This window comes from Primulina eburnea, chromosome 14, assembly GCF_022965805.1.
Source record: "Primulina eburnea isolate SZY01 chromosome 14, ASM2296580v1, whole genome shotgun sequence".
Taxonomy (NCBI): Eukaryota; Viridiplantae; Streptophyta; class Magnoliopsida; order Lamiales; family Gesneriaceae; genus Primulina; species Primulina eburnea.
This window is the reverse complement of record NC_133114.1, coordinates 8,951,238-8,978,465: the sequence shown is the minus strand read 5'-3', so window position 1 is coordinate 8,978,465 and position 27,228 is coordinate 8,951,238. Positions and strand designations below refer to the sequence as shown.

Sequence of the window (27,228 nt, the reverse complement as noted above, 5' to 3'; positions counted from 1 at the left end):
TAAAGGAGAAACTAGTTCAATGTGTTGAACGACTTATAAATGAGTTTATAAGTGTAAGGAAAAATAGAAGTATGACTTCTATGAGAGAAATGTAAATTTTAATTTATGGAAGTGTTCTTAAATTAAAAGTTGGCCAAGTGAATAATGCATTTGAAAATTGTGATTTTCATAAACATTATTATGGACTAAATTAAATTAATTCAAGTGTTGTATTAATTAAACACTAGTGGACCTAGTAGAGTCCAAATAATTAAATTAATTCAAGTGTTGAATTAATTAAATCATATTGAGTCTTGTAGAGCTCAATTTAAAATTAATTATTTAACTAGTGGGACTTGGGTAAATTCAAGTAATGTTTAATTAGTCTCAAATATGTTTGAGATAATTAAATTTAGTCCATGGTTTTTAATTTGTTAAAAACCATATAATATATGCATGCATGGGAGGTGAAGGGTTGGGAGACAACTTTTTCTATTACCAAGGCTTGGCATGCAACTTTTTTACTTTAACTTTTCCCACAACCAAAAAAATGTCTCTCCTTCTCTCTTAGCATGAATAGTGGCCGAAAATACTATTCATCCTCTCCAATTTTTTTTGTTCTTCAATTGTTGAAGAAATACTACACTTCTCAAAGAAAAATGCTCTAATTTTTCTAGTGCAAAATTAGAGTGGTTCTAGCTAGTTGGTGGTGGGCCTAATTTGAAGGAAAGATTCAAGAACAAGGAGAGCTTGTAGATAGTTTCTACCATTGAAGAGCTAAGGTGTTTACACCTTAGTTGGAGCCATACATCAATCCTTGTGATTGATAGGTACATTTCTTAACACACTATGAATGTCATTTTGTGTTTTATTGTATTTGCTACACAATTTCATGGGGTGCCCGAAATTTCTCTTGTATAATTCGATTTTTAAATTCCGTTGCGCTTCCGGTCACCGTAACCGATCCCCTTTCAGACACCATGTTCAGCTCCTTCCCACCAAAGAGAAACATCATCTCGAAGCATATATATTGCACACTTAACTCGGTTAGCGTCTCCCATATTTAGATAACGAAAGTGTACCTCAAGTGATCGAATCCAAGCCTCAGAAGTAAACGGGTCGGTGGTGCCAGAAAATTCCTTCAGACCTAGCCTCTGGAACTGATAATAAACGTCGAGTTGTGGCCTCGGAGCCTGCTGAAACTGCTGCTCAAAGAAGCATGCCAGGCCTTCTAGTGCACGACTAGCAGCATCCCCATTACGAGGTGGGGGTGCATTCGCTTGACGATCCCCATTAGTCTAAACTTGCCTATCAGTACTAGGTGCGCGTCTAGGAGGCATTATATCTGAACGTTTTCCAAATTCTAAACGTAACCAACATGCATTTAAATATAAGTTTCTGATAATGCAGTATCTACTAATCCCTTTTTAAGCAACTTTAAGGATATATAACATTTAATCTCAAAAAGCTTTTCAACATGTAACGTAAACGTATAAACCATGTAAACATGTATGTATCATCATAAAAATCATGTAAAGCAATTAAACTTACAGACCTGAGGCTTGACGACTGAGCTTTTCGGAACTTGTGGGGGCATAACCCTTTGAAAAAACATTGCTCTGATACCAACTAAAATGTCCACTACTCGTTTTTCTTAAAAATTACTAGAAATTTTTTCTTTCTAATTCATTCGGCCGAAACATTAAGAATTTAAAATATGAATATTTTGCACCGTTTAAAAATAAACCAACAGACTATTATTTGAAAACTCAAAAGAAAGTAATTCAAAGCATAAAATCGTAAAACGTCAACCAATATAAACTAACATTATTTCAAAAATAAACTTAACTCTAACATCCTCACAAAAACCTCTCAAAAGCATCATAATCATAAAATCTTCAAGAAATCATAAATCATAAACATAGTTCTATTTGCGGAAAACTAGTGACGGTCATCGAGTTGTGTGCACCTTCAGTACAGCAATATCAACCATCAAGACTTCCATCAATATCAATCTCATGCTCACCTGCATCGATCACACCTAGTGAGTCTATTGACTCAACACACCTTAACCATGATAGCAAGTAATGCATATACATTCACAAGCGACGGGGAAAATACTTTTAATAAAATAGCTTTTAATGAACATAAACTTTAACTTTTTCTTTTCAACATATCATATCATATTTTCTTTCATCATTACATATATGTTTCCCTTTTTATCGAATTAATATCATCAATTGTGACTTTCGTATTAGTTGAAGTTCGATGGATCCATCTACGTATTATCATGGTATTGGGCGGCGGGGACATCAGTGATACTCTCACCCGTCAACTGAGTCTTGACCTTACATATCATCGTATCATCGTATTAGTCACAATCAATTCATCTCCTTCAATTTTTCATATTTCCATCACTTATAAAAATTCATGCACGTATAAATCATTTTTTCTTTTAAACCAAGCATGCAACATGTCTTTTAGCATTAACGTTTCATCATAAAATTCCATAAACATTTAAAATATACATATTAACATATATTACAACATTCAGGGCACTGCCAGAATGTCTAACAACTTTTAGTGTAAAATGACCGTTTTACCCCTAGACTTATAATTTTCCAAAATTATCCCTTGACCTCGTAACGACTTCCCAAATCATTCCAAACTTAACCTATTACCTTAAAACACACTCTTACACATTCCTTAGGATTAAAATTTAGCTTTTCGATAATTTTATCGATTCGTTTTTAAACTTAAGCGTACATCCCGATTTTGAATACTATTGACTCGAAACTTAGCCAAACTTTACTAACTTGAACCAAAGCTAATAACACCTAACTAAACCATATACAACCGAAATCAAACCATTTAAGACTCTCGAACCAGCCTAGGCTACCTACTGAAAATTTCTACACACAAAACCCTAGCTCTCTTCGGTTCGCTCCTTGGCTTGCCTAGACTTCAGCCCCTTAGTCATCATGTCCAGACCTTAGTTAACATGTTTAAAACGTAGCTTTATTTTAGAATGTATAAAAAATGTGTTTTTAAAAGGTATTCGAGACGCAATCGAGGAACAGAGACTGGAGACCATATGAGAGAAAATATTTTATTAAATGATTATTTTTAACTATTTAATATATGGTATATGTTACATGGTTTTCAAAAAGGAAGTGTTTTGAGGTGTTTTTATACGCCGAGTCGTATTTTTAAACGATATTCGATTTTCAACGAGCATATTGAATTTTATATGCATAATACCATGCAGTTGAATTACGTTATTGTATTTTAGACCTACACAATCCTTGGTATCCGAGCATATTGAATTTTATATGCATAATATCAGTTTGTGTACTTGTACATTCTCGTATTTTACGGTTGTCGCTTACGTCCTTGTTTTCATATTGGACACCTAATTCCACGGGACAGATCTTAGGTTAGACGGTTTGGATGGCCAAAGCAGTGGCCAAAGCAGTTGGGTTTTCAGAGGTGATCTAGTGGAGATTTTATTTGGTTTCTCGTATATTCTCGTGTCGATTTGATTGTATTAACGATTAAAACTAATATTATTGTTCTATCACTACAACAAAATATGCATTCAACCACACTCAAAAGACAACGGTTTTTTAAAAAAACCGTTGTCTTTTGCTTTTTAACAACGGTTTTAGTGAAAACCGTTGTTAAAAATAGCAAACGACAAAGGTTTTGTAAATCTGTTGTCGTTGACCCTCAAAAACACGCTAAAAGACAACGGTTTTTAAAAAACCGTTGTCTTTTAGCGTGTTTTTGAGGACAAAAGACAACGGTTTTCGTGAACCGTTGTCTATTAGCGTGTTTCTTTGGAGAAACGACAACGGTTTTTTTGAACCGTTGTGGATTAGCGTTTTTTTTTGGGGAAAAGAAAATGGTTTTCGTGAACTGTTGTGGATTAGAATTTTTTTTTTCGGAGAAATTACAACGGTTTTAGAGAGCCGTTGTTAAAAATAGCGACAATTAAAACAAAAAACTGTCGCTATTAGCGACGGGTTTAGTAAAACCGTCACAAAGTTTAATGTAGCGACGAATTATAAACCGTCGCTAATTTTAAATCGGCGACGGTTTTAGAAAATCCTGTCGCCGATTCAAAACTAGTGACGGTTTTGTAAACTGTCGCCGATTTAACGAAGCGACGAATTATAACCCGTCGCTACTTTTAAATCGGCGACGGTTTTAGAAAATCCCGTCGCCGATTCAAACCTAGCGACAGGTTTTGTAAACTGTCGCCGATTTAACGTAGCGACGGTTTTATAATTCGTCGCTAAATTAAAATTTGGTCATTTTTCTGTTCTTTGTCTTTTAACAACGGTTTTAAGAAAACCCGTTGTCGTAGGCTCAAAAAACCCGCACATAAACAACAGTTTCTTAAAAATTGTTGTCAAAGATATGTCTACAACAACGGATTTTAGAAACCGTTGTCTATTAAATTTTTTTTATACGACAACGGTGTTTAAAAACCGTTGTCTATTTGCGTGTTTTTTTTGTCTACGACAATGGTTTTTAAATCCGTTGTCTATTTGCGTGTTTTTTTTGCCTACGACAACGGTTTTTAAAAACCGTTGTTTATTAGCTTGTTTTTTGTTGGCCTACAACAACGGTTTATAAAAACCGTTGTCGTAGAATCTTTTTCAAATAAATTGTAGTGTTATAATACACACTTGCAATAAAAGGGAGATAAAAAGAGAAGTATATTCCCGCGCTACGTCTCTCTCTTCCCCCTTCCAAAATCCCTAGCCGACGAGGAACAAGTGATTTCACAAATACACAAGTAAATCCAAACTCACACTCAAATCTTCTTCTCTTTAATCTATCTCCAATCCCTCCACATCTCCAACAAGGTACGTCGTTATGCTTTTCGGCTTCTGATGCTTATTTGTACGGGTATGCATTTTCTTGTGTAATTACTGTTTTCTTTTCGTTTTCCTTTATTATTTTTTGATTGATTTTGTTTCCATTCTTGCGGGTTTACTGTAATGGTGAGCATGCTTCATTTTCATTTCTCGTGGGGGTTTCAACAGTGAAGTTCAATGCGGAATGTTACAGCAGACAAAAATATCTCTACCATGACAAAGGTCGAAGGAAACAACCTTATACATATATCGCATGTCTTCTTCTTACATGAGCTGAAAGGCCCTATACATACTGTAAAATATTAGGATTGAAAGGCTATACATTCGATAGATCTTTAGCTATACAAATTCGAGGTTTAAGATGTTTTTTCATAATATTTGTTAGCTAATTATCCTGATTTGAGTTCATTAATAAATTTTATACATTTGGTTTTTTCTTCAAATTATTTTTAATTTATCTTAAAATTATATTATCGTAGTAAATTTTATATAATAACTAGTTTATAAACATCGTATGTTAAAAAAATAATATATATATTTTTAGACAAAAATAAGGAAACATGCATTTTACTGAACTCTGGTTTACATTGTGATTGATGTGTGTTTTTCATTTTCATATTAGAAGTTTGCAGCTGACTTGAGTGAGGAAAACAGGGGTAAATGAATATATTTTTTAGGCTATAATCTTATTCTTAAGTTATGCAAATGTATACGAAAATCATACATTGCATATATTTATTAATTTATATAACAAAAAATATAGAATATAGTAAGGAGAGGATTTAATTTGGAATCTTTCATTGTCCCTGCACTTCCGCTCATGTGCAATTTTTTTATTTCACAAATTATATATGTGACTTGATTCGTTCAGGTTCAAGATGTCGTCAACCAATTAGCCAAATTTTAATGGCGAATATTTTTGGTGAGTGGTGAGAAAAGATTGAAACTAGAAAGATCATGATTGAATATAACTTCTTTTTTCTTTTACCTTGGATTTGGGCTATTTTTCACCATCTTTTTTCCGTACTTCCTCCACTTGAATCCATTATCCAATATCTCAATCTGTGACTTGGTTCTAAAAGCAACTTTCTCTCTGATTTCTTTCTTCTCCTTCCCACTTCCACTGTTTTCTGGTAATACCAAAAAACACACACACACATATATATATATATATCACTCACGTATAACCCCCTTATATATAGTTAAGTACTGTTGACAGAACTCTCTAGAGAATCATATATACAATAAATCAGGAAATGACATCATTTTTATGCTTTACAGTGACTTGCTTACCTGCAATCAAACAATTGGAATTTGAATTTAGAACTTGATCCTGTTGGCTAATAATTGGCTGCATTTGATATAGCAATTAAAATTTCAAATAACAATATATTTAAAGGTTGTTCAACATTATGGAAGGATGCATTTTCTATAAGCCATATTCTTTTGTTTTCTCCAACTCCATTGATTAATCTGCTGATTAGTAAGATATACCTTTTTATTTGAATTTAAATGATCGATTGATGTTCATTTGTTAAAACATATTAAGTGTGTCACACCTCGACTTTCCAACATATTTTAATGGTTATTTCGTTGTGAATATTGTGTGTGTGTTTTTTTTCATTTATTTTGATTAATAGAGTAACTAGATGTTATTATTTTAAAAATGAACATTTATCAAAATATCTAAACCTCGTATATTGATAAATATATATTCTTGAATTTGAAATAATAAAATAACGTGAATTTTAATGTTTGATTGCAAGTATTTTGACTAGTATTTTCTGCGATAGAACAATTTCAAAGGTGTCAAACTATCACGAGCAAGCTTCTTTGATGCGGATTTGAGCTGTAATTCCTTTGTTATGGTTGTTTTTCAAGTGTAGTTGTGTCGCGTGATGGGCCTGATATGAATTTTTCATGCTTTATGTGCACAAAATTGAAGATAACAGTGGGGTAGGAAATTTGCTTACTTTCAAGTTTACAGTCGGTAAAAAAGCTGCGGCGGCGGTTTCTTGCAGGTATGTTTCTGCATATTTACGAAATAATTACAACTCTTTTGAACACCAACTTAATAGTATTTTTACAACTGTTTTGAAGGATTTGACTCATTGTTGGTTGCTTAGTTGTACGTATAATGGACAAAGATTGGATGTGAAAGAACAGGTTGTCACATGAATATGAGGTTGGGGTGGAGTATTTCTTGCAGTTTGCATCGCGAAACACTAACAATCCGAATGCAATGCCTTGCCCATGTGCAAAATGTGGTAATCTAAAGACGAAAGATATTGACACTATAAGGGCTCATTTGTGTTGTAATGGTATAGATTTAACATATCATACATGGATGGGTTTCTGCTGTTAGCCCTTTCCCCCAATCGTTCTGTCACTGTACTAAATTTCAATAACTCATAAACTTCTCAATGAATCAAGTTCAGCTACATGATTGTTTTGATTATGAAGATTCCTCAACATTGCAATTCTAGATTATGCAGTACCTTGCCTTGTAGGTTCTACATTCAGTGAGTTTGAACTTGTGTAGGCTAAACCCGTTGTCTAGATAATATGTGTGCATCGTTTCACTTATAAATTTATTTCAAGGGCATGTATTGCTCATCTATACTCCGGAAATAATAAATGAATACCATTTAAAGATATTGATCATCCTAGAATAGTTAAATGTATGTTTGTGGCATGTTATCAATATTTATATCGATTCTTTTTTAGGTAGTGGGTAAGCATAGGTCGGAATCCACATTAATATCCATACAAGGCCAGTTGCTTGAAATGTCATGTGATTTATTAAAGATTAACATTTGGAGACTTATTTAATTTCTTTAGGCACTTTGTGTATATTGTAAATTTGACGTATTGTTATCACGTGAATATAAATGTTATTCGTTTTTGAATTGATGTTATGACTTACTTTCGAGTATATAAATGTTGTTTGTGTTGGATGAAAATTTTTGGGATGTCCTACTTATGGGGAGGTCATGCCGAAATTTCTATTTTCCTCAGTATATATTAGTTATGACTTTATTTTCGTCTCTATGCACCATTTATGTTAGCTGCGTATCCAGTGCATGTTTCGCTTGCAATCTCATCTCTTACATGGGTTTTTAATGGGCTTTCTATGTGTGGATTATATGCCAGGGATGAAATGGAAGGTTTTGATGCATAAATGTTGATGAGGTTTGAGGAGATCGAGGCCGATGATGACAAAAGATTGCAGTATATCCGTATTTTTTGTTTGGAAAAACTTTATATTGTGGGACTCTACTAGCTACCACATTTCCACGTTGATGACGAACATGGATCACGGTCAATTGCAATACTAAATTCAAATTTGTAAATTTTTTGTTTATCGTTAGCATATTTTGGATGATGAATTTTGAACATAACATAGTCATGGATTTAACGTGGTAAATATTTTGTTTTCTGTTGTTATTTTTGGTTTAATTATTATTATATAGATTGTAAATTAAAAGAAATTTAATACAAAATTTTTACCTAATAAAAATAATTATTAAAGACAACAGATGCAAAACCGTTGTCGTTGATAGATAAGACAACGGTTTTTAGGTGTTGCAAACTGTTGTCGTTGTTATAAAAAAACAAAGGTCTAAAAAGTGTCGAAACTGTTGTCGTACATATATTATGACAACGGATTAAAACCGTTGCAAAACTATTGTCAATAAAGTTAAATAACAAAGGTTTAAAACTGTTGCGAAACTGTTGTCGTTGGTATAAAATACAACGGTTTAAACCCATTGCAAAACCCTTGTTGTTGGTATAAAAGACAACGGTTTAAAACCCTTGCAAAACCGTTGTCGTTGGTAGAAATTACAACGGTTTAACACCGTTGCAAAACCGTTGTTGTAGGTAGAAAAGACAACGGTTTAAAACCGTTGTCGTTGAAGACACTTTCAACAACACCCTCAGTTACAACAGTCGAAAATGACCTACGACAACGGATTGTTGTAGTGTATTTTTGTTTGGGTTGTAAGGTTGTAAAGGCCCGAAAATCCATACTTGGAAAATTTGCGGAAATTTAAAATTTTCCTTTTTAAAAGAACTTAAACGGCCTCATTCATAAAAATCACTGGTGAATCAAGTTCAATGTTTTAAATTATTGCATCGGAAGAAAAATAAAGTTTGCCAACAAGTACAACTTAAAAATATCCAACGACTGATTAAAAACATTGTTTGCGGAAAAATAATAACTGCTGCGCTGAGGTCCTCGGGTGCCACTACTGCCAACCCAAACTGGCTCACTGGTCCCCGTCCTCGGCCCTGGTCTCATCAGTACCTACAACAATCAAGTCTAGTGAGCCTAAAGACTCAGCATGCATATATCGCAGGTAACGAGTAAAATCTGAAGTAAAATATGCATGGGATAAAATATCATGTCATGAGGCGTGCTGAAAATAATCTGTACTGATGCTGAAAATAATCTGTACTGAGCAATTATAATACGTGCATAACTGAACTGATAATCACGGTAAAAATGTTTGCTCCTTGGAGCCCTGTACTGAAATAACTGGTAAAATTTTCTGTTGAGATTATGTTTTACGCCTGTGGCCATTGCACTAAGCTGAACTGATCGGTAACTGACTACCGGGGAGCCTGAAACTGAGCTGGCGGTCACTGAAGACCCGATGGTACCATCCGGAACTGATAGGTCACTGGCGACCTGATGATACCAACCTGAACTGAGCGGTCACTGGCGACCATATAAATAATGCTCCCACATAGTGAATGAACCACAAGCCATATCGCATAAATCTCAAAAATAATCATTTTCTGTTTTCATGCACGTAAAATAATTAACTGGCGATAATGAAAATATCCTGTAATACTACCAACTGGAGTGGGTTGGATCGTCCCCCAGGCTCGCTGCAACCTAACGGTGCCATGAAAATATGCAATAGCTTAAACTTGACCAACTATGCAATTTAGTTTGAAAATGCGACAATTACATCTAACGACTTCGTATTTAATCATGACTCCGAACCAACGCGAACAAACACTAAACCACCGTAACGTCATGATTAAAATACGCTGAAAATAATGAAATAATGCTCCTAAAATTATGATGGTCGAAATCTAGGTGGAATGGAGGCCAAAACAAGAAACGCTCTTTCGAGAGTCAATTTGGCACATCGTACCGTAAATTCTCGTACGACTTCAAAAATGATCCGAATGACAAACGGCCAAAAACATGACCTTCCTAACTTGATTAGGAACTGTCCAGTCCTAGGCCATGGGCTAAAAGCCGATCAAAAACTCGAACGAGCCTCTGAACCGTCACAGCAACTTGCTGTCAAAAAAATACAGCAGCTGCGCAACTCGGCACATTGCACCGTAAATTCTTGTACGACTACAAAAATGATCCGAATGACGAACGGCCAAAAACATGACCTTCATAACTTGATTAGGCACTGTCCAGTCCAAGGCCATGGGCTAAAAGCCGACCAAGAACTCGAACAAGCCTCTGAACCGACACAGCAACTTGCTGTAAAATTCCAGCAGCTGCGCACTTGTTTTCCTTGTGTCGTTTTCGAGTCCGCCGGCCATTGGGGCTTACACCACCGACCAGATACCCTTACCAACATCCCATGGAAGGATTTGAACCATGGCTAAGGGCACAAGACCAGACAAAATTCGAACCACACCAGCAAACAACCAAACGTTCCAACCGAGAACAAATTCTGCACGTAGGGTGCATTGCTTTTGTTTGGATGTCACGAATCGTTCCAATGACCATTTGATTGACCATGACGCTGTTAGAGTAGGTGCCCGTCGAGCCAAATGTTGGCCGAGTGTTCACAATGAAACTCTATGTATAAGCAGTCTTTATTTTAATAATATTTGAAATTATTATTTTGGCAAATCTTTATCTGTATACCCATGCTAGCTGCATAGATAAAGCCCTTGAATATACAAATAGTAGAAAGAATATGATATGCTCATATGATGAGTATCATGAAACTCATATTTGTAATACTGTATATTCTAAACGGTTCCTAGTCGATTCAGCCGCCACTAAGAAGGATATAGGCCGCTCGAGTTAGAGACTAGTATCTGCGATGTGAGTACCATGTTTCATTGGTAGGGGACATTGTGATGTCCGAACATGCAGATAGGTGCTCCTTGTAGAGTGCACTGAACAACCCTCCATAAAAGGACTTTCCAAGTGGTTCTCACTTATCGAGTGGAAAAGTCCTGGTTTATGGTTGTACAGAATTAGTCTTTATGACCCGGGACAACATTGAGACTCTATGTGCTAGAATTACACTTTGACTTGTTTACCGACTCTCATGGGGTCATCAGGTGGCAAGGTTGGGTGTTCTGTCGAAACACATAGGAGTCGATGCATTGTAGTCGGGGATTCACCGCTTACCTTCGGGTATGGATATCCTATGTGTTATCATGTGTATGTAGATCGAAATCTCTGGCCAGAGTATGGTTGTAATTATGAAAGGTGTTTCATAGATTACACCATCGATGCAACTACGACATGACACATAGTATCGATTCATTGACAACTCTCGATAAACCAATGGTTGTCGAATCGATCGGGATATATGAGTTGAAGGGACCGTACTGTACGCTAACCATAATTGAATGGTTCTTGCAGGCACTATCATGTGATACCTAGGGAATCACGTAAGCGATGCTGCTAGGCGTTTAACGTGATTGGTTGGGTACTATCAGACTTGAGTTCTGACGTTCTTACTATCAAGGAGTTGATAAGTAAGAATGGGGCAATTGGGGTATGCTCGTATAAGGACATGTTTAGTCCGAATCACATAGAGATGTGAACCCACGGCTAGTTGTATCAATGAACCATTGAGGGCCACACAAGTACTAGCTTTGTAAATCCCGATGAGAAGTAAAAAATTGTTCAATGTGTTGAACGGCTTATAAATGTGTTTATAAGCATAAATAAAAATAGAAGTATGACTTCTAAGAGAGAAACATAAATTTTAATTTATGGAAGTGTTCCTAAGATTAAAATTTGGCCAAGTAAATAATGTAGTTGAAAATTGTGATTTTCATAAACATTATTGTGGACTAAATTAAATTAATTCAAGTGTTGAATTAATTAAACACTAGTGGACCTAGTAGAGTCTAAATAATTAAATTAATTCAAGTGTTGAATTAATTAAATAATATTGAGTCTTGTAGAGCTCAATTAAAATAATTATTTAACTAGTGGGACTTGAATAAATTCAAGTAGTATTTAATTAATCTCAAATGTGTTTGAGATAATTAAAATTTAGTCCATGGTTTTTTAATGTGTTAAGAAACCATATAATATATGCATGACATGCTAGGGTTTGCATGCTTGGGAGGTGAAGAGACTTTGAATACTTTTTAATAAAATAATGCATGGCATGGGGAACAACTTTTTCCACTTTTCCCACACCCAAGTCTAGACTTCACTCCCTCATTCTTGTATCTCACCTTGGCCGAAATTTCCCTTCCTTTTCTCTCAAATTTTTCTTCTCTCTTTTGTTCTTCAAGTGTTGGAGAATAAAAGTCTTCTCTCTGAAAAATCCTCTTAATTTTCTAGTGCAAATTAAGAGGGGATTTATCTAGTTGGTGGTGGGCCTAATTTGAAGGAAATTTTTCAAGGATTTGGAGGAGGAGCTTGTAGATCTTCATGCCTTGAAGAGCTTTGTTGTTTGACAACAAAGTTGGAGCCAACATCAACTTTTAAAGTTGATAGGTATATTTTCTTATCATCCTATGAATGGTGCTTTTTGTTTTTGTAAATATTACACAAGAACATGTGGTGGCCGAATTTTGGCTTAAAAATCGAAAATTTTTGCTTCCGTTGCGTTTCCGGCCACCGTAACCGGTCCGCTTTCAAGTGGTATCAGAGCTAAGGTTACGGATTTTGTGTAATATTTACGTAATATTATGTTGAGATCAATTTCTAACCGCTTGAGAAATTTTTTGGTGCATGTATGGTGAAGGCCGAAATTTTTTGAAGAAAAACAAAAAAAAAAAAAATTGTTTTTCGGGCAGCCCGAGGGGCTGCCCGAGGGGCTGCCCGAAAATTTCGGGCAGCATAGGGCAGCCCGAGGGGCTGCCCGAAATGTTCAGTTTTTAAAATAAAAAAAAAAAATTTTTTTGTTGTTGCCGGAATCCGGCGACGGAGCTCCGGCGATGGCGATGACGGCTAGGGTTTCCAAAAGTGTTTTGGTTAATCCAAGTGTCATGGGCCTTGAGATGTTGGGCCATTGGATGGTCAACATATTTTGTGAAATTTAAATGGACCAAAGTATTTTTGGTGAAAAATGAGTTTTGGGCCCTTAAGTTTAAATTTACAATTGTTGCACATATTTTCTCATAAAATAAATAATTGAAGTGGGACTTTAATTATTTATAGTAAATTGTGATTTACAAGAAATTCGATTATAAATAAATTAATTTGAAAGTAGACAAAGGTGTTTGTATACTTTGTTAATTTAATTTATAATTGTGGCGGTTAGTGATTGGATCAAGATATATAATATTGGATCAATTAATTATAGTGATAATTAATTGATGGTGTATGATATGTGATATTATGCATGAAGGATGATCAAAAGCCCAAGCCCAATTTGCTAGGTGTATGCTAGGATATTTGTGTTGTATGATTGTAATAATTATCAATTTTTAAAGTGGGCTTGGTTTATGGCCCGTTCCCACCCCATGAGATGTATCCCTATGTGCCATGGATATTTATTTGTAAATATTAGAATAGGGGAAGATCAAGATTGGAAGATGGTGGCCTTGGTGATTATGAAGATCGAAGACATGTAATATTGGATGCTAATGTAATAATATAGTTGCATTGCATCCCGTGCATTTACCCTAGGATTGGACCTAGGCCCGTGTTTGGCTCACACGGGCCATTAGTGTTGGGGCAATTGATCATCCTTGTATTGTTTTCTATTTATAATATATGCATGATATGTTATAAATAATGAGTATGTGCGTTATTATTATTATAATAACAAAGTTGCATGAATCCGGCAAACATACGATCAAACATGGCGAGCTTTTAAAATAAAATTAATGATGAGACCTTTCAAAATTAAAAACCCTCATTTTGAATAAGATTCAAAATTAATATCAAGCCCGAAAAGGGGAATTATAAATTTGTTTATAATTTCCTTGTCTTCCATCGACAATGGGTGCATGATGAACGCTACCCGTACTCGGGGCTCGGCTCATATTATTGGGGGGGCCCTGGGTGCCGGAAAGCTGTGACATCCATTGACATGGTGATGTGAACTACGTGGAACTCCCATGATTTCGGCTCATATTATTGAGGGAACTCATGGCGACCGTCCATTAAGGTTCAATATCGATGGGTTAGGCTTGACACGTAAAGATGAACGACGTCATATTATTGGGTCCTAATCAAACGTGAGACAAAAGTTTACGTTAAGGGTTGCATTGTGATGCAATTGGAAACTACCTTTTAGGAATTGTGATTGGCTGATATTATTCAGGATCATAATTCGCTAATTGGACCTTACGTACCTACTGAGGAAAGGAGTTTCCCGCTTTCACTAGAGGGTAGTGAAAGATGTCAAAACAGTGGGAGCCAATATTTATGAAGTAAAAGTCCAAACTTCTTATCTTACTAAATATTTTAAAATAGTCATCAACATTTATCTGTTTTTACTTTTCAGTACAAATTGACAATGTCATCGCTTCGCAATCCAATATCCGTAATACTCGACAAAAACATATTAACTGGACCTAATTACCTCACTTGGCTAAGAAATTTGAAAATAGTCTTAAATTCGGAAAGGGTAACATATACACTAACTCAGTCGCCCCCTGTTGAGGCTCCGACTGACTGCAATCCTGAGGAATTGCAGGCTTACAAGGAATGGTGTGACCATGACTTGATAGCCAGGTGTTATATGCTGACTTCTATGAACGATGAGCTACAGAGGCGTTTTGAGGGTGCAAAGAGTGCTGCTGACATTCATTTGCATCTCAAAGAGCTCTTTGGAGAGCAAACGCGTCCTCTTAGGCATGCTACCGTCAAGGAGCTGATCACTTTGCGCATGCGAGATGGGACCTCGGTCCATGAGCATGGCCTAAAGGTGATCGGGCTCGTGGACAAGCTCGTTGGCATGGATCTGATCTTGCCTTCGGAGTTGACCACCGACGTGTTGCTGTTATCACTGCCTAGCTCATTTGATCCTTTTGTGGTGAATTTCAACATGAACAAGATGGAACCGACCCTTGAGGAGTTGGTGAACATGCTTGTTACGTTTGAATCCACCATCAAGAAAGAGAAGTTGGTTCTTTATGTGGGTTCTTCATCTGGTACGAAGATTGATCCACATGGGAATGGAAAGAAGCGTTCTTTCCAACGTCCCAAGAAGAACGTGCCCTTGTTGAGGCAATCTCCGAATCCCGTTGTGGCAGCTACACCAGTTAGGGCTGACAAGACTAGTGATGTTTGTCATCACTGCAAGAAGCCTGGACATTGGAAGCGTAATTGCAAAGAATATCTTGCCCAGAAGTGTTCTGGAAACGGTATGTTCTAAATTTAAGTAAACATTTTAATTAACTCTACTTCTTGGGTATTAGATACCGGTTGTGACTCACATCTCTGTAATGGGTTACAGGTGATGGGAAGAAGTAGGAAGCTTAAGGAAGGTGTGACCTTCTTGAGGATGGGCAATGGAGCAAGAGTTGCTGCCAAGGCTATTAAGGATGTTTACTTATTATTGAACAATGACTTTAAGTTAATTTTAAGAGATGTTTTGTTTGTACCTGTTTGGTGTAAAACATTGTTTCCATTTCTATTGTGATAAAAATGGATATTCTTGTTTATTTAGCAAAGGTGTTTGCAACATTTACAAGAATGAATGTTTAATTGGTACTTGAGAACTTGAAAACGATCTCTATAACTTAAAAGTAAAAGATATTCTACTAAATGTCCATTCAAAGGCAGATACCATATGAGATATGGATGGGTAAGCCTCCCAAATATTCTTATCTTAGAATATGGGGAGCCCTGCTTATGTGAAGCAGGTAAGTGGGAGATAAATTGGATTGTTGATCCATTTTATGTTACTTTGTGGGATATCCAAGGAATTAAGTTGGATATCATTTCTATCATCCCCAAGAAACAAAAGTGTTTGTTTCTAGGAATGCAACCTTTTTGGAAAGAGATTTTTCTATTGGATAGAAAAAGGCAGATGATAGAACTCGAAGAGGTTCGAGAGAAACCCACAATTATAGAACCCACACCCGATGAGCCAAGAGAGGAGATACAAGCTCCTAGCAGATACGAGAAAGTCTCGAGACCACCTATGAGGTATGGTCAGCTTCTTGAAGAAGGCCATGATGAGCCTAACCATGGATGTGATCCATGGACCTTCAAGGAAGCATTATCTGATGCCAATTCATCCAAGTGACTTGAAGAAATGGAATCTGAGTTGAATTCCATGCATTCGAACCAAGTGTAGGATCTTGTGGATCCACCTGTGGGAACTGTTCCTACAGAGACTTGGGGAGGATGGGAAGGTGTTGACCTTCAAGGCGCGATTGGTGGCAAAAGGATGTACTCAAAGACAAGGAGTTGACTTTGAGGAAACCTTTTCCCAATCGCAATGTTCAAGTCCATAAGGATTTTATTAGCCATAGCTGCATAGTATGACTATGAGATATGGCAGATGGATGTCAAGACAAACTTTCTTAAATGGGGATTTTAAGAAAGTTATTTACATGTCTAAACCTGAAGGGTTTACATCTATCGGAAGTGAGCATATGGTATGTAAACTTCAGAGATCTATTTATGATCTAAAGCAGGCATCAAGGAGTTGGAACCTCAGATTCTACAGTACAATCAAATAGTTTGATTTACTAAGAATCCTGAGGAACCCTATGTGTATAAGAAGGTCAGTGGGAGTGTTGTGACATTCCTGGTGCTTTATGTTGATGACATTCTACTCATTGGGAATGATGTAGGAATGTTGCAATCAACTAAGATAAGGTTAGCGAGTAAGTTCTCGATGCAGGACTTGGGTGAAGCATCTTTTGTATTGGGATACAGATCTATTGAGATAGATCGAAAAGATGGCTTGGTCTCACCCAGTCCACATACATTGATACCATCGTGAAGCGGTTCTCGATGGATGAGTCCATGAGAGGACATCTACCAGTGTGTCATGGCGTGTCCCTATCCAAGTCTGTCTCCCAAGACAGATGCAGAGATAGTGGCGATGACACGCATTCCGTATGCTTCGGAAATTGGTAATATCATGTATGGGATGATATCTACACGTCCTGACGTGGCGTTTGCACTATATGTAGTGAAATGATATCATTCGAACCCTGGTCTTCCACACCTGAAATCTGTGAAAGACATCCTCAAGTAGTTGAGAAGGACCAATAAGTTGTTCTTGGTCTATGGGGTGGAGAACTAAAATTGGAAGGCTATACCGACTCTAGCTTCCAAAGCGATATCGATGACTCGAAGTCAACCTCTGGTTTTGTATTCATGCTCAACGGTGCTGCTGTCTCTTGGAAGAGTTCCAAGCAAGACAATATTACGGATTCCAGCACAGAGGCCGAATACATTGCTGCATCAGATGCAGCAAGAGAGGCTGTTTGGATAAGGAATTTCGTCTAAGAGTTGGACGTCATTCCTAATGGAGTTGCTCCTGTCCCGGTGTTGTGTGACAACACGGGAGCTATAGCTCAAGCAAAGGAGCCTAGGTCTCATCAGAAATCCAAACTAGTATTGAAGAGATACCACATCCTCGGAGAGATTGTGGAAAGAAGAGTAGTGTCTATTGACAAAGTCGGCTCCGCAGATTATGTTGTTGATCCACTAGCTAAGCCTTTACCTGGACCATTATTCGACAAGCATCGCGAATCAATGGGTTTTAAGCATATGGGTAGTTGGCTCTAGTGCAAGTGGGAGATTGTTAGAGTAGGTGCCCGTCGAGCCAAATGTTGGCCGAGTGTTCACAATGAAACTCTATGTATAAGCAGTCTTTATTTTAATAATATTTGAAATTATTATTTTGGCAAATCTTTATCTGTATACCCATGCTAGCTGCATAGATAAAGCCCTTGAATATACAAATAGTAGAAAGAATATGATATGCTCATATGATGAGTATCATGAAACTCATATTTGTAATACTGTATATTCTAAACGGTTCCTAGTCGATTCAGCCGCCACTAAGAAGGATATAGGCCGCTCGAGTTAGAGACTAGTATCTGCGATGTGAGTACCATGTTTCATTGGTAGGGGACATTGTGATGTCCGAACATGCAGATAGGTGCTCCTTGTAGAGTGCACTGAACAACCCTCCATAAAAGGACTTTCCAAGTGGTTCTCACTTATCGAGTGGAAAAGTCCTGGTTTATGGTTGTACAGAATTAGTCTTATGACCCGGGACAACATTGAGACTCTATGTGCTAGAATTACACTTTGACTTGTTTACCGACTCTCATGGGGTCATCAGGTGGCAAGGTTGGGTGTTCTGTCGAAACACATAGGAGTCGATGCATTGTAGTCGGGGATTCACCGCTTACCTTCGGGTATGGATATCCTATGTGTTATCATGTGTATGTAGATCGAAATCTCTGGCCAGAGTATGGTTGTAATTATGAAAGGTGTTTCATAGATTACACCATCGATGCAACTACGACATGACACATAGTATCGATTCATTGACAACTCTCGATAAACCAATGGTTGTCGAATCGATCGGGATATATGAGTTGAAGGGACCGTACTGTACGCTAACCATAATTGAATGGTTCTTGCAGGCACTATCATGTGATACCTAGGGAATCACGTAAGCGATGCTGCTAGGCGTTTAACGTGATTGGTTGGGTACTATCAGACTTGAGTTCTGACGTTCTTACTATCAAGGAGTTGATAAGTAAGAATGGGGCAATTGGGGTATGCTCGTATAAGGACATGTTTAGTCCGAATCACATAGAGATGTGAACCCACGGCTAGTTGTATCAATGAACCATTGAGGGCCACACAAGTACTAGCTTTGTAAATCCCGATGAGAAGTAAAAAATTGTTCAATGTGTTGAACGGCTTATAAATGTGTTTATAAGCATAAATAAAAATAGAAGTATGACTTCTAAGAGAGAAACATAAATTTTAATTTATGGAAGTGTTCCTAAGATTAAAATTTGGCCAAGTAAATAATGTAGTTGAAAATTGTGATTTTCATAAACATTATTGTGGACTAAATTAAATTAATTCAAGTGTTGAATTAATTAAACACTAGTGGACCTAGTAGAGTCTAAATAATTAAATTAATTCAAGTGTTGAATTAATTAAATAATATTGAGTCTTGTAGAGCTCAATTAAAATAATTATTTAACTAGTGGGACTTGAATAAATTCAAGTAGTATTTAATTAATCTCAAATGTGTTTGAGATAATTAAAATTTAGTCCATGGTTTTTTAATGTGTTAAGAAACCATATAATATATGCATGACATGCTAGGGTTTGCATGCTTGGGAGGTGAAGAGACTTTGAATACTTTTTAATAAAATAATGCATGGCATGGGGAACAACTTTTTCCACTTTTCCCACACCCAAGTCTAGACTTCACTCCCTCATTCTTGTATCTCACCTTGGCCGAAATTTCCCTTCCTTTTCTCTCAAATTTTTCTTCTCTCTTTTGTTCTTCAAGTGTTGGAGAATAAAAGTCTTCTCTCTGAAAAATCCTCTTAATTTTCTAGTGCAAATTAAGAGGGGATTTATCTAGTTGGTGGTGGGCCTAATTTGAAGGAAATTTTTCAAGGATTTGGAGGAGGAGCTTGTAGATCTTCATGCCTTGAAGAGCTTTGTTGTTTGACAACAAAGTTGGAGCCAACATCAACTTTTAAAGTTGATAGGTATATTTTCTTATCATCCTATGAATGGTGCTTTTTGTTTTTGTAAATATTACACAAGAACATGTGGTGGCCGAATTTTGGCTTAAAAATCGAAAATTTTTGCTTCCGTTGCGTTTCCGGCCACCGTAACCGGTCCGCTTTCAGACGCGATCTAGACATCTAGAGGTATGGTATGAACCGTGGCTAAGGGCCATAGGCCAACCAAGATCCATACCAAACCACCAAACTCTAAATACATATGCTGTCCAAAAACTGAAGGGCCGAGAGGGAATGGGCTGTTGTGATGTTTTAATTAAAAACCGAGGAGCCATGGACCAAGCCACCAAAATGGCGACTTAGTCATGTCTTAGACATGCTAGGGGAGTGATCCAACCATGGCTAAGAGCCCTTAGAGCAGCCAAGATCAGATCCAACCCTCAAGACAAGAAACTGAAATTTTTCGAACACCATTTCCTGCACCTATGGGGAACTTGCTGTCATTTCGGTTTCCAGCAAGGGTGGGGGCTAAATGAATGGACCAACATGGTCCTAATACATCCTATTACATGTATAGGAACAGCCTTGGGAGCCTGGAGTCGAACCATAACCTGAAATCCACAACACAAAGCAAACCATGAAGCTGCCCAAGAAAAACCGAAAAATCTGCATGCATTTTCTTTTGACAAATTTGATATGTGTTTGGTTTTTGCATGATGAAATCTGATCATGTACTGAAAAATACTTGATAATATGACTTGATTGAGGTTTAGAAAAAGTATATACATGCCTTGGATTCGTTTCGAAAGAAAACGAAAAGAATGAGACGATTCGGCGCGGAGGAGACGGAGTTGCTTGCTTCACTACCTTTCCTTCCCTTCTCTCTATTTTTCTTCTCTCTTTTTGGCTAAGCACCTCACGAAATTTTACACTCTAAGCTCTCTGAATTTCAGTCATGGAGGAGTGAGGATGATGGTATGAAATGTGAGGAACAAGATCCACAAACAAAGGGCATAAATGCAAGGCCAAGTCTACCACACATTTAATATTTGCACATGTTTGATATCAACTATTATTGGGGCACTTCTAGAAGGGTTGATGACCGATTTTTTTCTTGTTAATCTAGACTAGGAATAGGTTAGGATAATGCTCTAATAATAATTAAATGGTACTCCCAAAATCATATAATTATCCCACAATTTAAACATCAAAAAGGGATCAAAGTTGAATGAGTTGGAAATGAGTTTGCCTTGGCAATTGGGGTGGCCGAAATTCATAATAAAAAAAATGAGTGGGAGGTGTTGGTTATCTAGTCAACTAATAAACCTTAAAAGCCTTACTAACCCTTTAATTAATTTAGTGAGCTAACCCCTTAATTAAGTAACTTAAATGAGCTCATTTCTTCATCAACTCAAGCAACTTAAATTAAATCCTCAAATCTTCTTATTAACTTAAATGAACTTACTTGCTAGTTAAATAAACTCTCGGATGTATTTCTCGAATCTTAAATCCTATCTCAAAACTCCAACTCCAGTCCGGCCTCACTGAAATAACTGAAATGCTAAAAATCAACTACTGAGCTGAAATAATAAAATAATTAACTTCAAAAAATGCATTTAAAATAATCATACAATGAAGTCAATTAAATTTAGAAATTTAGAATTATGCATGGCTTATACGTAGACTGATTTACGGGTTCTACAAAGATGATCGAGTTATTTGGTTTACGTTTTTTAATTGTTGTTATCAAATTTAATTATGTATGTTTATTAGTCTGCTTAGTAGTGACTCGGGTAAGAGCGCTACAATTATCAATGCACTTTAGGGCAACTTACGTTAGTTACGATTGATATAAAGAAAACAACGCGAGGAAAAATGGCCAACAGTGCTTCTCAGGGGAAAGATGAGAAACATCAAAAAGAAAGATTTAATGGAACTCTTATGTCTTCAAACGAGTAACTGATCACCACTAACTTTAGCTGATAACATCTTAACATTAGGCACCCAAGACTCTTAAAATCACTACTGAAATATTCTCGTTTTCAAACATATAATGGCAAAACAACCAAGTTCCAAAAATAATTTTTAAGTTTGTGCACAGTTAAATTTCATCAGAAATCAGGATCATAGAATTCGTGCAACACCAAACACCCAATCAAAAATCCACAAAATGGTCATAACCTGCGAGGTCAGGATGCGTTCTTGTGAGCTTAAGCCAGTCCAGTGGGCTAAACCTTTCTTCGGGGCATGGGCCAACCTTTCTTCGGGGCATGGGCTTCTTCACAAGAGTTTTCTGTTCCAGCGGCTCCTTACTTGTACTTCCAGCAACCTCTTTTAAATCCAACTTGGGCCGCTCGTTCATTACTTCCTGAGTTGATGCATCAATGACCTTAAAAGTCAACGTGCCTACAGTTTTCTGAGAAGGAACACCAACTTTCCATATACTACCACTATCTCGACTACCATTAGCATTTTGATCGTCTATATGAATTCCACCAATACCCACGGCAACATGCTGATCTTCAACACCATCTACAGGCTTCTCAACCTAGTCACGTGAACCATATTTAAATTTTTAACAGAAAGAACAACTGAAAGTTAAAGAAGAAAAACAAGATGAAGGTGTATAAGCTCTGAAACTTGGCAAAGGCCAAGAGAGAATAAGCAAGGCAGTTGTTCCACTCGAATGAAAAGAGATACTCGTATCAAGAAGTACCAGATTTTTTCAAAGATCGATACTTTATCAACGAGAAGATAAAATATATCATGAAAAAACGAAACACTTACTCGACAAAAGGTAAAATCATCCCCATCAGCCATTGTAGCCTGAACGACGAGTCCAAGAAGTGTCAGGTATTCTTTCCCTTAGAGGATTCAATCCCTTTATCAAACAGAATAATCAAGTAAATAATGGACCAAGGCATCGGATATTTCAACTATAAAAAATCGAATTCAACAACCCATCATAGTATCAAATGAATATTTACTGGCAAACGACCTCTAACACGAGCATTCAGCTTAAAATTCCGAAAATTACTTGTGAATTCTCTTCCGGGTTCCTAACTATACAAAATGGTATTTGTCAAAAAATATTCTCAGTAACCTCACCAATTCACATAAACAAAGAAACTTATACAAGAATATAGAACACGCCCACCACACCAATTATTTATGTAGGCAGGGGAAGAAGGCGTGTCTGCGTACTTTTTTGAGTTTTCTGGTCTCAGCAGCTTCAGGGGAAGATCAAGCAACAGCTGATTTGATCATTTTTCTTGTTATTACTATACAACACAAAATCTGGAATCAATTGCTTGAATTCCTTCCTTTTAATTTGTAGCGAGAGTTTAACCAATATTTGTTTGATTGTAATTATAATGCTTTGATATTTTAAAGGGTAAAAACAGTGATTAAATATTATTTTTTTATAAATTGTTATGTGACAAGCTATCCATTAAAAAAAAAAAAAAAAATTGAAGGAAAGGTAAATATTCTACCTAAGGAAAAACATGCTGATAGAAAATATTTTGATTGGAAAATTATCATTTTTTATCTTATACAAAAAGTAGACATTGAAACCTGGATTACGATCGATATTAATATAAATCAAAATACACCAATTGGTACTAATAATTCTCAAATAATTAATAAATAAGATCTTTTTTATCTTATTATTCCAGAAATCCATCGATTCAATACAAAAAAATATCTTGATATGAACAAGATGAGATTGAATTAGAGTTCACATAGAGTCCAATGATACTAAAACTTACTTAGTATATAATTCAATTGCGTAAAACCGGGAATAATTATAACTTTGTGCTTTTGTTATTTTGAAAGTTTGTTATTACATAAACATATTTATATATTGTTTTATTTAGAATTTGATTTGATATTATTAGATTTATATTACTTAAAATACTTTTATATATAGTATTTTAAGTAATATAAATCTAATAATATCAAATCAAATTCTAAATAAAACAATATATAAATATGTTTATGTAATAACAAACTTTCAAAATAACAAAAGCACAAAGTTATAATTATTCCCGGTTTTACGCAATTGAATTATATACTAAGTAAGTTTTAGTATCATTGGACTCTATGTGAACTCTAATTCAATCTCATCATGTATATATTTATAATTAAAAATAATATTTTTGATATAAAAATTACTATTTTTTCATGGGCAAAAACTTGTGTGAGACAGTCTCACGGGTCGTATTTATAAGACGAATCTCTTATTTGGGTCATCCATGAAAAAATATTACTTTTTATGCTAAGAGTATTACTTTTTATTGTGAATATGAGTAGGGTTGACCCGTCTTACGGTCTCACATGAGACTCATTTTTTTTCATGAGTGATTAATCTGTATGACAAAATTGACCTATAAGACTGTCTCATATGTGTTTTTGTCATATTGTAAAATACCACTGACCACACTCACCAAATAGTAATGAACCTCACCTATCTCAAGTGAAAAATAGACTCGGAACACAAAGCTATGACATAAATAATATTCTCATTACATAAACACAAAGTGCTTTTATGTATAATCCCACCACACATCGTGTGGGGCCCTTAGCTCCTAATCGTTATTACAACACAATTTGATTAGGGTTAAGTAATCACAGCGGAAAACGAGTTTAAAATTTCTTTACAATGAGCCCAAAATATCTCTTCTGATATTTAAATACTAAAAATAGTATCTAAATTCAAAACATAAACACGCTCACACATAATCAAAACCAATCACATACAACAACTCATATCCTCGGGACATGCCCCGGTATATAGATACATATACATATATACTGGGAACAAGACATAAACATAAACCTCAGCCCAAGCTGTGGCTCCCTCCAGAAGTACCTTCTCTGGTCTCCTGATATCCTGGAGTACCTGCCATTGTCCACACACAAAGACAACAACAGCCCCCCTTGGGGGTGAGCAAAGCTCCGTATGGAACAACCAATCATATATACCACAGATATCTAAACAATGATATATGGTATGCAATGCATGTATGTCGTGGAGGTATCAGGTCAAATGCCCATCCACTGAGCACATGTCAGAATCAATCGAATCGCTATCAAATCAAATCAATGCTCGAGCTGGCACACCGGCCGATATGGGAATACATGTATGATAGCGTCGGCAAAGCGCCATCAAATCCCACATCTCATATCCAATCATATGGGGCCACAAGTTTCTATGTTTTACGGGTCATATAATACCAACATAGCAATTGTGTTCACAAACCCCGGAATCCAATCCAATCATATCAAGGTATCCAAGGATCATAGCTCAACGTGTATGTCATGTATCGATGTATGCATCAAATAATGTGTGTTAACAAAACATTTATTTTATACATCGATACTCAAATCTCAATGTCATGTATGTCACATCAAATCATCAAATAGGCATATAGACACGTATTACAATCCAATCCAATCCAATCAATCCAATCATATATCATATAATACAGATACCTGTCGTATGTTACCCGGTCGCAACATACCTCAATTCTTCGTTACAGTTGATGTAGCCTGAAGATATTGATATAATACTTTATCTACATCAATAACATATTCATTCCAATCAATAACATATTCCAAAATCATTAATATGAGTTTCAAATATCATTTGAAACTTCAAAACTTCATATCAAATCAAAATCATATCATAATTCAATTCCGACTTCGAATGTGAGTTTCTTGTCAGTTATTCTACCGCATATAACCGACACATAATTCTTCAATCTCAATCAAATGATTAAAATTCACTAATTATAATAAATTGAGAATAATTCAAAATAATATCACTATAATCATCTCTTCTTCGTTAAAATCATACATTATTCAACAATCTTCAATTCCAGTATGATTTAACAATTTATCGGATTTATTCCAAAAACCGATGAATTTCAAACATTACCAAAAATATAAAATTTATACCTCAAATCGAAGACCTCGTGTCAACGATCCCAGATCTGAAATCGGTTCATCGATTAGATAAACCGATAAGTCGCACGATCGAAAAGAAATCAAAAACCTTTTTTTTTCTCTTCTCCTGTAACTTTCTGAATATATATATATATATATATATATATATATATATATATATAAAATATTATATTATATTATATAAAATAATATAATATATATTATTTAATATTTTAACATCGGTATATATCCCTTCGGATCAGTCAAACAATCAAATTTTTCAAAACTCAAAACATGAAACTTCTGTATCTTTGAGTTTTCTACGTCATATCCAAATCTCAAATCATTTGGGCTTCATATGAAAAAGATATGCCACTATTTACCATTTTGCCCTTAAAATTAATTCATTATTTTTCAACTTATCTACGAAAATGCCATCAAAACTATTTTAATCTCGGGGTCTAACATTTCTCTCCCTCTTAAAAGATTTCGTCCTCGAAATCTCAAACATCACTATATACATAACATGGGCAAACATACCTATGTCACCAGTTATAGTACATATCAAAACTAAAATCAGAATAAGGATCAGAATACATCGAATACAATGGAATAGATGTCGTAGAATCAAACAAATGCGGATACGAATCTCGCATCTTGCTCTCCAATTCCCACGTTGATTCTTCAACACCATATCGTGTCCATTGCACTCGAACTAAAGGGATCGATTTATTACGCAATATCTTCTCCTTTCGATCCATAATGCGAACAGGTTGTTCAACATAGGAAAGAGAAGGATCAAGTTCAACCTCGTCAGGTGCAAGTACATGTGATGGATCCGGTTCATATTTCCTCAACATAGAAACATGAAACACATCGTGAATAGCAGATAGAGCTGGTGGCAATGCCAATCGATACGCAAGATCACCAACTCGATCGAGAATCTCGTATGGACCAACATATCGAGGAGATAACTTCCCTCGCATGCCAAATCGAACAGTGCCTCTAAAGGGAGATATTTTCAAAAACACTCTATCACCTTTCTGGAATTCCAAGGGTCGTCTTCGTTTATTCGCATAACTCGTTTGACGATCCTGAGCAGCTTTCATCCGCTGCCGTATCAACTGAACCTTATCATTCATTTCCTGTATCATTTCAGGTCCAGTCAATTGACTTTCACCAATTTCATCCCAGAATAACGGTGATCTACATCGTCTCCCATATAGAGCTTCAAACGGTGCCATACCAATACTCGTCTGAAAGCTATTATTATAAGAAAATTCAACTAATGGTAAGACATCTTGCCATCCCATTTTGAAATCCATCACAATCGCACGTAACATATCCTCTAGAGTCTAAATCGTACGCTCAGTCTGGCCATCAGTTTGAGGATGATAAGCAGTACTGTTGGAAATCTTATTCCGGAGTTTGACAAATTAACCAACTGAACCAAGTAACTGAATCAAGCAACTGATTTACGCAGTGAAGTTACTAACTGGTTACGTAACTGATCGTTCAGCTATTATTTAAG

General features: G+C 36.0%; 1 protein-coding gene and 1 long non-coding RNA gene across 2 annotated transcripts; both read right to left on the bottom strand.

Annotated features, from left to right (window-relative positions):
* Window positions 1-1,870: 1,870 nt before the first annotated feature.
* Window positions 1,871-23,078, bottom strand: LOC140812582 (cytochrome b5 domain-containing protein RLF-like). The gene is made up of 5 exons (XM_073170894.1): window positions 22,879-23,078; window positions 22,786-22,807; window positions 22,536-22,629; window positions 21,930-22,296; window positions 1,871-2,005 (listed from the first exon to the last, which is right to left on the bottom strand). The coding sequence occupies exons 3-5, from the start codon at window positions 22,566-22,568 to the stop codon at window positions 1,965-1,967; spliced, it is 441 nt and encodes a 146-aa protein (XP_073026995.1). The 5' UTR covers window positions 22,569-22,629; window positions 22,786-22,807; window positions 22,879-23,078; the 3' UTR covers window positions 1,871-1,964.
* LOC140812350 (uncharacterized) lies at window positions 8,939-21,144 on the bottom strand. The gene is made up of 2 exons (XR_012113649.1): window positions 20,539-21,144; window positions 8,939-9,174 (listed from the first exon to the last, which is right to left on the bottom strand). It is a non-coding gene; the product is annotated as an uncharacterized lncRNA (long non-coding RNA).
* Window positions 23,079-27,228: the final 4,150 nt, after the last annotated feature.